At 46.1% G+C, this 12,537-nt stretch overlaps 1 protein-coding gene across 1 annotated transcript in view; it reads left to right on the top strand.

The window, feature by feature from the left end:
• The window catches only part of MEP1A (meprin A subunit alpha), a 70,505-nt gene that overhangs the window by 41,774 nt on the left and 16,194 nt on the right, over nucleotides 1-12,537 (top strand). Inside the window, exons 13-15 of the mRNA XM_030195134.1 lie at nucleotides 657-1,130; nucleotides 7,333-7,506; nucleotides 10,008-10,218. Of these exons, the coding sequence (XP_030050994.1) occupies nucleotides 657-1,130; nucleotides 7,333-7,506; nucleotides 10,008-10,218 (859 nt within the window). The remainder of the gene's footprint in view (nucleotides 1-656; nucleotides 1,131-7,332; nucleotides 7,507-10,007; nucleotides 10,219-12,537) is intronic.

The following is a 12,537-nucleotide window of genomic DNA, read 5'->3' on the forward strand; positions in this document are numbered from 1 at the left end:
GATCACCAGGGACTTCAGGTAGACCTAGGGGGCCTATCTTGAGTGGGAGGGGTGTATTAGGAGGGGGGTATGAACCTGAAGAGGCTGGGAGGGGGTCTTGACTCATAGGAGAAGGGGGCCTTACCCCATTTGGGATAGTGTGGGGGTTGGAGGAGGGTCTTGCCTTGCTGGGGAGGGTGGATGTAGTGTGGGGGTGAGAGGTAGAGATTGGCACCTCTTCAATATTATGTAGATCCTGGTCAATATTCAGCATAAGCTCTAGCAGCCAGCACAACTACATTTAACCCAGGATAGTCAATGCTGGTGTCCAGACATGGCCTGGCACTGAATATGTGGAGCTAATTCTACTCACAGCAGTTAGCGTTTAAACAAATACTGACTGCCATGGGCTGTATATCAACCGGTATGTTCCCTCTTAATGAAGGAAGGTGCATGTGAAGGAAGGAAGCAAAGGAACGAGTCTGGATAGGTGATTGGGCAGGAGTCTTTGAAACCCCAGAAAAATATGTATTTGCCTCTGTGTAGAGAACAGAGTTATGACAATTGTTGTGCATTTTGGCTACACAAGTCACCGCTTGCTTAAATTGTAGAAATGACATCAAAACCATGAATGCCACCTGTAGTCTTATAATCTCACTTGCTTTTTTTCTCCTTAGGTGATGCAGACAAGAACTGGAAAATCGCCCACGTGACCCTCAATGTTGCAGAAAAGTTTCGCTATGCTTTCCAGGGAATAAAAGGCGATGCAGGATCCACCTCTGGTGGCATTTTGGTTGACGATATCAGTCTCACAGAAACCCCATGCCCAAATGCTGTATGGCACATCCGCAATTTCAGCAATATCCTCCAAACGACCGTTAAAGGCAACTATTTGTACAGCCCACGGTTCTACAGCCCTGAGGGTTATGGTTATGGGGTGACACTGTATCCCCATGGCCAAAATTACTCCAATTATGTGAACTACACTGGGATTTCCTTCCACCTGTGCAGTGGGGAGAATGACGAAATCCTGGAATGGCCAGCTTTCAACAGACAAGCGATTTTGACAATACTTGATCAGGAGCCTGACATAAAGCTCAGGATGTCAGCTAGCCGCAGTTTCACAACCAGCAAGAGCCAAGGCGCTTCAGGTAAATGTTTAGAGCACAGCATAAAAACATGGGTGTAGTTGATCATGGAACATCATTGTGGTGTTCCTTAGAGTGTCATTAACAACCAAATAATGGTACACAGTGAAACTGTATTTTATTATATTCATCAAATACTTCTGTAAAATAATCTATGACATGGGCGTCACTAAAGCATGGTGTTTGCTGTTATCACTGGCAGGACTGCAGAGGAGGAGGGGCAAGATTCCCCTGAGTCTGTCCTCCAAGGGAGGCCCAACACCGGTAGCCCCAACACCGATAGCCCAGGTGAAATCCAATGTCTACCTTCCAACTCTTCCCCACCAGCAGGTAGCAGTGATCTTGAGAGACTGCTCTTCCGGCCATGGGTCCTTCTTCCTCCCATGTGTCACCTATGCAGAAATAGGAAGTTACTTCACAGGAGGCGGAATGTGTCAGAAAGAAGGACCAGTGGCGGGCAGAGCAGTCTCCCCCCAATCGCTGCTGCCTGCCATTCAATAACTAGGGGAGGGGGGCAGCGGCAGTAGCCTGCTTAGCATTGCTTGCCCTGGGCCCGGCTTTGTCTCTTAGTGGCCCTGATTTCCGGACATGCTGGGAATTGTAGGGAAGTCTGTGCCCTGGAATCAGCATGAATCTACATTTAGTAATTTTCCATAGAGCAACTGTAAAGCCCAAATCCATTGAAGGGACTGGGAGAGTAGTTGTTAAGCCTAAATATACTGTGCTTTTGGAAGGAAAATATCTTTTTCTGGAACCCTAACCAGGGCTGGTGCAAGGGTATTGAGTGCCATAGGTGGACCTTCAGCCTCCCCCCCCCTTCCCAACTCAATTAAATTTAAGGCATATATTCTGCTCCCAAGACATCATGCTTTTAAATATTAAACTTTGGAGGGGGGAGGGGAGGTGTATCACATACACAAATAATGAGGGCAGTTTCCAGGTAATTGTGCTGATAGTTCTTTAAGTTTGTGTGGCTGTCAGGATCTATTGTTTTGCTTTGACTGCTGCTGCTCTTTGCTGTCCCCCAGGAGCTGCCATGTCTATCACAACCAAGCAGCAGGGCTTGAGATATAGATATGCTCTATTTATAAAGAGAAGGAGGAAATACAGTAGGCTATTTACTCCTGTAAGTGGCCTGGAAGCTCTGATTTAGTTCTCACACCTGGTTCAGCAATCAGTCCGGGTACAGTGTGGAAGCAGTCATGTTCAAAAGGTTCAGTTTCTACCAAGCTGGCCTGAATGCTGAATGGGACTTGATATACCACCTTTCTGAGGTTTTTGCAACTACATTCAAAGTGGTTCAGGTACTTATTCCAGCTTATAATCGAAAGACAAAAAGGCCTATATTGCGACCTAAATCGGGAGATAGGCGTTTATCTCCCAAAAACGAATAACACGGTATAATCGAAAGCCGAACTTGGACGTTTTCAACTGCACTCCATCGTGGAAGCGTACAAAGTTGACGGGGGCGTGTCAAAGGCGTGGTGAAGGTGGAACTGGGGCGTGGTTATCGGCCGATCAGAGATGGGCGCCTTTCGCCGATAATGGGAAAAAAATATGCATTTGTAGCTAGAATTTAGGGCACTTTTCCTGGACCCTGTTTTTTCACGAATAAGGCCCCAAAAAGTGCCCTAAATGACCAGATTACCACCAGAGGGAATCGGGGATGACCTCCCCTGACTCCCCCAGTGGTCACTAACCCCCTCCCACCACAAAAAAATGATGTTTCACAACTTTTTATTTTCACCATCAAATGTCATACCCACCTCCCTGGCAGCAGTATGCAGGTCCCTGGAGCAGTTGTTAGGGGGTGCAGTGGACTTCAGGCAGGTGGACCCAGGCCCATCCCCCCCTACCTGTTACAATTGTGCTGCTTAATGCTTATTAGTCGTCCAACCCCCCCAAACCCACTGTACCCACATGTAGGTGCCCCCCTTCACCCCTTAGGGCTATAATAATGGTGTAGACTTGTGGGCAGTGGGTTTTGAGGGGGATTTGGGGGGGCTCAACACCCAAGGGAAGGGTGCTATGCACCTGGGAGCTCTTTTACCTTTTTTTTTGTTTTTGTAAAAGTGCCCCCTAGGGTGCCCGGTTGGTGTCCTGGCATGTGAGGGGGACCAGTGCACTACGAATCCTGGCCCCTCCCATGAACAAATGCCTTGGATTTATTCGTTTTTGAGCTGGGCGCTTTCATTTTCCATTATCGCTGAAAAACAAAAACGCCCAGCTCACACATTGTCGAATAAAACATGGACGTCTATTTTTTGCGAAAATACGGTTTGGTCCACCCCTTCACGGACCCGTTCTTGGAGATAAACACCCATGGAGATAGACATTTTTGTTCAATTATGCCCCTCATTGTGTACCAGGGGCAATGGAGGGTTAAGTGACTTGCCCACAGTCACAAGGAGCTGCAGTGGGAATTGAACCCAGTTCCCCAGGATCAAAGTCTACTGCACTAACCACTAGGCTACTCCTCCACTCCACAAGTTAGATGAGTCTCTGAACTCTCAGGGTAGGGATGCCTAGAGGCCTTCTCCCACCAAAACGGAGGAGGGGAAGCAGCACTAGATTCTAAGGTGGACTGAGTCCCCAGCAGATACTTCTGCAACCCACAGTGGAAGAGAATCCATTCCATTTAACATGGTTTGGTCCTGGGAACCTGCCTGTAGAGCCTAGAAAGGAGCGAGTGAGAGGATTGCAAGGAAGGATCAAGAAGTCTTGCAAGGAGAACAGGAGGGTAAAACTCTTCTACATACCATTGTTCACCTGTAGGATTAATTATAACTATCTTAGGTGTTTTTTTTGCTGCTGTTCATTGTGATTAATGACTGTTCCTGAAGTCTGACCTCCCACTGGGTTACTACTACATTTGGAGTTACAGTTACTTGACAGTTACTTTTTCAAGAAGCCTCCCTTGGGTCAAGATGCAGTAACTAGATACTGTAAGAGATCTGTGAGGGCCTTGAAGATAATTCTTCCTCCCACTGCACAAGACCCGTCATCTTATTTGCCTAGTCCTAGTTAATGCCCTCGAACAGGGGTCCATCTGGGCTTCCTTTAAATCGAATAATTTTTCTCATGTATACTGGTAGCAGAATGCAAGATAAGATAAGGTGGTGACCAAAATTTGCCATAGAAACTTCTGAGTGCTTCTGTTCCCCAGAGCCTGTTTGTGCTTCCACAAGCCTTTCTGACCTCTCACATTCTCCGCACTGATATCCGGGCAGATTTTAATTGACTAGTTATCAAGTGCTGTGGAGGGGCATAATTGAACGAAAACGTCTATCTCCATGGGCGTTTATCTCCGAGAACGGGTCCGTGAAGGGGCGGACCAAACCGTATTTTCGAAAAAAATAGACGTCCATGTTTTATTCGACAATTTGTGAGCTGGGCGTTTTTGTTTTTCAGTGATAATGGAAAATGAAAGCGCCCAGCTCAAAAATGAATAAATCCAAGGCATTTGTTCGTGGGAGGGGCCAGGATTCGTAGTGCACTGGTCCCCCTCACATGCCAGGACACCAACCGGGCACCCTAGGGGGCACTTTTACAAAAACAAAAAAAAGGTAAAAGAGCTGCCAGGTGCATAGCACCCTTCCCTTGTGTGTTGAGCCCCCGCAAATCCCCCTCAAAACCCACTGCCCACAAGTCTACACCATTATTATAGCCCTAAGGGGTGAAGGGGGCACCTACATGTGGGTACAGTGGGTTTGGGGGGTTGGACGACTAATAAGCATTAAGCAGCACAATTGTAACAGGTGGGGGGGATGGGCCTGGGTCCACCTGCCTGAAGTCCACTGCACCCCCTAACAACTGCTCCAGGGACCTGCATACTGCTGCCAGGGAGGTGGGTATGACATTTGATGGTGAAAATAAAAAGTTGTGAAACATCATTTTTTGTGGTGGGAGGGGGTTACTGACCACTGGGGGAGTCAGGGGAGGTCATCCCCGATTCCCTCTGGGGGTAATCTGGTCATTTAGGGCACTTTTTGGGGCCTTATTCGTGAAAAAACAGGGTCCAGGAAAAGTGCCCTAAATTCTAGCTACAAACGCATACTTTTTTTCCATTATTGGCGAAAGGCAACCATCTCTCCTTGGCCGATAACCACGCCCCAGTTCCACCTTCGCCACGCCTCCGACACGCCCCGTCAACTTTGTACGCTTCCGCAATGGAGTGCAGTCGAAAATGTCCAAAATCGCCTTTCCATTATACCGATTTATTCGTTTTTGTGAGATAAACGTCTATCTCCCAATTTGGGTTGAAATCTAGGCGTTTTTCTCTTTCAATTATAAGGTGGATAGTACTTTATTGCTGGGCCTTGTGCAGAATCTGGGTCTGGGAAATGCAACAATTTAATGAGTATCACTTTCAGAGGCAGGTGTGGGTCCGGTTTCAGTCTAAGCTCTCTGGGCGCCCTCTCAATCTCATACAGCGATTGGGATGGAAGGTCAGAAAAACATTTCAATAATAGCTGATGCACAAATGAACTTACTTGCATCCTCTCTATCTCCTCTGGGATGCGAAGAATATGAAGATTGGACCTCCAGCTGCGGTCCTCCTGACCTTCCAGCTTATTTGTTAGGGTTTCCACATACCTTTGCAGGGCCACAGCTTGATTATAACCTTGCTCCTGCTCTGTCTCCACTGCCTGGAGTCTGCCCTCCACTTCTTCCACCTGTTTCCGTAGAACAGCTAATTTTTCCTCTAGCTTGGCAATGACTTTTTCAGCAGTCTAAAACTTTGCTGCTCTGAGTTCTTGGAGCATGAGATCCAAGACTCCACTTTTAGGAGTGTCTGCTGTGGAATTTGCTGCCAAGCTGCCTGGTGGGGAGGCACTTCCAGTCTGTTCTTCGTCTTTTATGGATAGAGTCACTTCAGTTTTCAACACCTATGGCATAGTGCTCCCCACGGCAGGTTCCAAATGTGAAGAGGTTTAAGCAATACTCACAGTTATCCAGAATATACTTTTTCATTGACCCAAAGAGGGAGATCTTAGCAGGGGGAAGGGAGGGCACAGCAATGCGCATCTGCCCACCATGGCCACCACACTGGAAGTCCCCAGTCTCATTCTTCAGTCATTTCACATGGCCTGGCACCAGGAGAAATGCTAAAATGTATCTATTACTACTTATAATTTCTAAAGCGCTACTAGACGTACGCAGCGCTGTACACTTGAACATGTAGAGACAGTCCCTGCTCGACAGAGCTTACAATCTAATTAGAACAGACAGACAGAACAAACAAACAAACAAACAAGAGATAAGGGAATATTAAAGTGAGGATGATAAAATAAGGGTTCTGAACAAAGTGAATAAGGGTTAGGAGTTAAAGGCAGCATCAAAAAGGTGGGCTTTTAGCTTAGATTTGAAGACGGCCAGAGATGGAGCTTGACGTACCGGCTCAGGAAGTCTATTCCAGGCATATGGTGCAGCAAGATAAAAGGAACGGAGTCTGGAGTTAGCAGTGGAGGAGAAGGGTGCAGTTAAGAGAGATTTACCCTGTGAACGGCGTTCCCGGGGAGGAATGTAGGGAGAGATGAGAGTGGAGAGGTACTGAGGAGCTGCAGAGTGAATGCACTTATAGGTCAATAAGAGCAGTTTGAACTGTATGTGGAAACGGATAGGAAGCCAGTGAAGTGACTTGAGGAGAGGGCTAATATGAGCATAACGACACTGGCGGAATATTAGTCGTGCAGCAGAATTTTGAACAGATTGAAGAGGAGAGAGATGGCTAAGTGGGAGACCTGTAAGAAGTAAGTTGCAATAGAAGCGAGAGGTGATAAGAGTGTGGATGAGGGTTCTGGTAGTGTGCTCAGAAAGGAAAGGGAGAATTTTGCTGATATTATAGAGAAATTTCCACATATACTCCATGCTTCCCACCCTGCTTTCTGACTCCCTGTCTTGAACTCTAAAGGAGATACCACAGTACATGATGTTTAAAGGGGTCCATTCACTCCCAGCTATGCCAATGCTTTCTGTAGAGAAACTATGGGCTCTGCATATTACACTGCACATCATAATGTTAACAGGAGAATGCCACTTTGGTTGTACCACAGAAAGGCAGTATATAAAATCCCTCATCATTTACCCTTTACCCATCCAATCTTGTACCTTGTATTGACTAATGCTATTTAAAATGCATACTTTTAATTTTTGTTTATTGCAGTGTATTGTAAGCAGCATGTTGAAACTTTGTCATTTACAGGTCAACCTAACATATCAATATGGGATAAACCATTTATTACTGGACGTTATGATGCTGCATGCGATTGTAACAGAAGCACAGAATTTGGATGGAGTACCTTTATATCCCATAAGCAATTAAATCACAGGAGTTTTCTGAAAAATGATGACCTTTTTATTTTTCCGGAATTTGAAGGTATACATTATTTGCTTGCAACATTGGGAAGATCATGATCCACTCTCATGCTTGGCCTACCAGCTTGTGGGTATTTAGTACCCACAAGTCTGCAGGTAGATATTTGAAATTTGCCAGCTGGCTAAGTTACATGGATATTGCTCCATTCACAGAAAAAAACAGGAGGAAGCAGGCCCTTACAATCTTCCCATTTCTACATAGAGAAAATGAAGTGCATTTATGTTTCCCTGCAGATAGCCCAGGACAGTTTTCAAAGACGTATTTTTCATGGGTAATCACTGATTGAAAAGACCAAGTACTAAATGATAATAATAATAATAGAATCCCCGATATTCAGCGCTATTTAACCAGTCAGGTTAAATAGCATATCAGCGCCTAACCAGCAATATTCAATGGCAGATAACCCACTGAATATTGCTGGTTAGCACCTAGCATATAACCGACTATATTTCATGATTTATTCGGTTAGGTGCCAAATAAGACTACATATACAGCTACTCTATCTTTGATCGGTAAAAATTTAACTGGTTAGCGCTGAATATCGGCATAGCCAGTTAACTTTATAGCATAGCAGTTAATCCTCCCCCCTACCAGATATTCAATGCTGGTTGCTAGAAATGGCCCAGCATTGAAAATCTGGGTTTAATGCCAGCAATGGACAGAAAAATGGCTACCTGTTGCTGGCTGAATATTGGGCCCATAGAGTACAACAATAATGATAAGTCCAGTGCTCTGGTTAGTACCAAGGAGAATACTACTCTGGATTCCCAACTCAGGTTTCTGCTCTTTTAGTTGACTAAAGACTGAGACATTTCACAGAAGCAGTGTCAAACCAGAGCCTGATACTAGCCTTACCCTGGGTTATCCCAGTTGCTATCATAATGGATGGTCTTTAGTACTGCATTCATTTATGTAAACATTCTGGACAAATTATTATGCTTTTCTGTGCTTGAGAGAACAGGACAGAGTGTTTACAAAGTTACTTCCAATCCTGCTGGCTGGTTAAGCCACTGGTTCTCATTCCAGGCCTTTGGATACAACCTGTAAGTCTAGTTTTCAGGACATCAATAAGAAATATGTATGAGATTTGCATGAGGGAGTAAATGCAGATTTATCTCATGCATATTCATTGTGGATATCCTGAAAACCAGACTCACTGGGTTGAAAGGAGCTGAGCAGTGGCGTACTAAGGGAGGGGCGGTGGGTGCGGTCCGCCCTGGGTGCACTCCGCTGGGGGGGTGCCTCGCGTCTGTCGGCAACGCTCGTTCCCTGCTCCCTCTGCCCCGGAACGGGTTACTTCCTGTTCCGGGGCAGAGGGAGCAGGGAACGAGCAAAGCCGGCAGGCGCGCGGCACCCCCCCCCAGCAGATAAAAATGCACCCGGAGGGGGGTGTCATTTTGCCGGGGGGGGGGGGGGGAGGTGTCCGTTGTTTTGCCGGGGGGGGGGGGGGGGGTCACGCTGCACCTGGGAGGGGGGGCGCATCGGCGATCTGCCCCGGGTGTCAGCCACCCTAGGAACGCCACTGGAGCTGAGGACTGGATTGAGAACCATTGGCCTAACCAGAATGGAACTGAATTTAGCCCTGTAACTTAGGATTTATGTGCTGCTCTCTTGAGCAAAGGAAGGTATGGCAGGATTTTGCTAGGACATTGAAGAAATTAGTGTCAGTACTAAACATCATGAATTAAAGCTCCTTGACTAAAGGTAAATTAGAAAAGAGATCTTAAAAAAAAAAAAAAAAAGAACCTCCCAAACCTGTCATGGTGACATCAGAGCTAGCCAGTTTTTTGGGATGAATGCATTGAATACGCATTAAATATGAATGGTTAAGAGACCTACTACATACAAATTTATCTCATGCATATTTATTGCACATATTTTGAAAGCCTGACAGGTTGTAGGATTATGAGGACTGATTTGGGAAACCCTGCATTAGGTTTCAGTTTAGCTTACACCTTTCTCAGTAGCTCAAACTGAGTTACATTCACATGCACTAGCAATTTTTGTCCCCAGAGGGCTCACAATCTAACCCCTCCAGTTTACTAAGCTACACTAGTAGCTGCCATGCGCTAATGCCAACACAGCCCATTCACTTTGAGTGGGCTGTTTCGGCATTACTGTGCGGGTTAGTAAATAGGGGGGTAAGTTTGTATGTGAGGCACCAGAGGGTTAAGTGACTTGCCCAAGATCACAAAGAGTGTCCGTAGGAATATTGAACCCGCCTTCCCAGGTTCTAGATGGGAAAAGAGACTGACAGTGCACTTAGAGATGAGATTGTGAAGCTAGGCGAGTCCCATTATTATTTATTTTTGCTAAGAAATTTAATTCCTTCTTGCCTCATATCTCTGTGGTTTCCTTCATATTCACTGCTTTCCTTAAAATATTACTTGACAAATCTATTGTCATAAAATTATGAGGACTCATTTTGTTTGGTAGATACATTTTCTTGTAACATTGCTGACTTTGTGTATTTTTAAACTGTCTTTTTTTTCCCCATAAAGATTTAACATACCTCATTAAGACAGAAGTTCCCATCAGACCAGTGCAATCAGACACTGCAGATGCTGTCCATGAAAGACAGCGGAGATCAGCTATGAATATAGACGCTGGGGAAGCCCACAACCAACTGAGTAATTTTGGAGACCCATGTGACCCAAACCCTTGCCTGAATGATGGCGTCTGTGTAAATGTGAAAGGGAAACCAAGCTGTAGGTATGTCACATTTTAGTTCAGCTCTATATTGCAAGAACTTGAGGCAAGACACTGCCAAATGGGCTACTTGTCCAGTCTGGGCTGTAATACAGCATAGTAGAGAATTTCTAAAAATGGTTCTCATGATTGATTGATGAAAATTTTTGTAAAAGTGAGGGATACTATCATGCTTATTTTCGAAAGAGAAGGGCGCCCATCTTTCGACACAAATCGGGAGATGGGCGTCCTTCTCCCAGGATCACCCAAATCAGCATAATCGAAAGCCGATTTTGGGCATCCTCAACTGCTTTCCGTCGAGGGGATGACCAAAGTTCACAGAGGCGTGTCAGAAACATAACAAAGGCAGGACTGGGGCGTACTTAACACATGGGCGTCCTTGGCCAATAATGGAAAAAAGAAGGGCGTTCCTGACAAGCACTTGGCCAACTTTACTTGGTCCATTTTTTCTTGTGACCAAGGCTCAAAAAGGTGCCCAAACTGACCAGATGACCACCGGAGGGAATCGGGGATGACCTCCCCTTACTCCCCCAGTGGTCACTAACCCTCTCCCACCCTAAAAAAACTTTTAAAATATTTTTTTGCCAGCCTCTATGCCAGCCTCAAATGTCATACCCAGCTCCCTGACAGCAGTATGCAGGTCCCTGGAGCAGTTTTGGTGGTGCAGTGCACTTCAGGCAGGCGGACCCAGGCCCACCCCCCCCCCTAACTGTTACACTTGTGGTGGTAAATGTGAGCCCTTCAAAACCCACCAGAAACCCACTGTACCCACATGTAGGTGCCCCTCTTCACCTGTAAGGGCTATGGTAGTGTTGTACAGTTGTGGGGAGTGGGTTTTTGGGGGGGGGGGCTCAGTACCCAATGTAAGGGAGCTATGCACATGGGAGCAATTTCTGAAGTCCACTGCAGTGCCCCTAGGGTGCTCGGTTGGTGTCCTGGCATGTCAGGGGGACCAGTGCACTACGAATGCTGGCTCCTACCACAACCAAATTGCTTAGATTTGGTCATTTCTGAGATGGGCGTCCTCGGTTTTCATTATCGCCGACAACCAGGGACGACCATCTTTAAGGTTGAACTAAATGTTGAGATTTGGGCGTTCCCGACCGTATTATTGAAACGAAAGATGGACGCCCATCTTGTTTTGATAATACAGGTTTCCCCGCCCCTTCGCCGGGACGTCTTGTGAGGACATTCTCAGGAAAATTTGGGCGTCCCGTTCGATTATGCCCCTATGAGACGCAGAGATAGAAAGAGAAATAACGGGGTCCTTTTACTAAGGCGTGCTAATGGATTTAGTGTGCACTAACCGTTAGTACATGCTAAATGCTAAAACATCCATTATATTCCTATGGGTGTCTTATCATTTAGCGCACACTAACGATTAGCAAGTGCTAAATGATAAGACACCCATACGAATATAATGGGCATCTTAGCATTTAGCATGCGCTAGTTGTAAACGCGCCTTTAGGGGCCTTTTTACTAAGCTGCGTAGATGCCTACATGCGCCAAACGTGCGCCAGTTTGGAACCTCTCCTCTCAACATAACAAGTACAAACTCACAACAATAAACACCCCAGGACACACACCCTCCCTACCTCAGACAGCCTAAAAATACTCGGCGTCACACTCGATTGCAACCTTACTCTTGAGAGCCAAGTAAACTCTGTAATAAAGAAAATGTTCTATTCAATGTGGAAACTCAAATGAATAAAACCTTTCTTTCCAAGGGAAACTTTCCGAAACCTAATACAATCAGTGGTCCTAAGTCATGCAGACTATTGCAACGGAATCTATGCGGGATGCAAAGAACAACTCACAAAAAAAACTCCAGACTGCCCAAAACACAGCAGCCAGGCTGATATACAGTAAAACCCGATTCGAAAGTGCGAAACCCCTCTGAGAAAAGCTGCATTGGCTCCCAATCAAAGTACGGATCATCTTCAAAACAGGGGTGTAGCCAGACACCCAATTTTGGGTGGGCTTGGGCCCAAGATGGGTGGGCAGAAGAACTCCGCCCTGTCCCACAAGTGATTTGGTCTCTCCCTCTTTCGCCTGCATGCCATATGGTCTCTCAAACATCCCCCTCCCCCCATACCTTTTAAATAGCAGATTTTCACTGGCAGCAAGGAGCAAATAATACACACTGCTCATGTTGGTTCCACAGCCTTCCCTCTGATGCAACTTCTTGTTTCCGCATAGATGGGAATACATTAGAGGGAAGGCTGGTATGCAGGAAGGCCAGGAATTTTCAGCTGGTGGGGCTTGGGAATCCCTGCCAGACACTTCATAGGTGTGCTGCTACTGGATGGGCCTGAGCCCAAA

Source organism: Microcaecilia unicolor, chromosome 3 (genome assembly GCF_901765095.1).
Source record: "Microcaecilia unicolor chromosome 3, aMicUni1.1, whole genome shotgun sequence".
Lineage (NCBI taxonomy): Eukaryota > Metazoa > Chordata > Amphibia > Gymnophiona > Siphonopidae > Microcaecilia > Microcaecilia unicolor.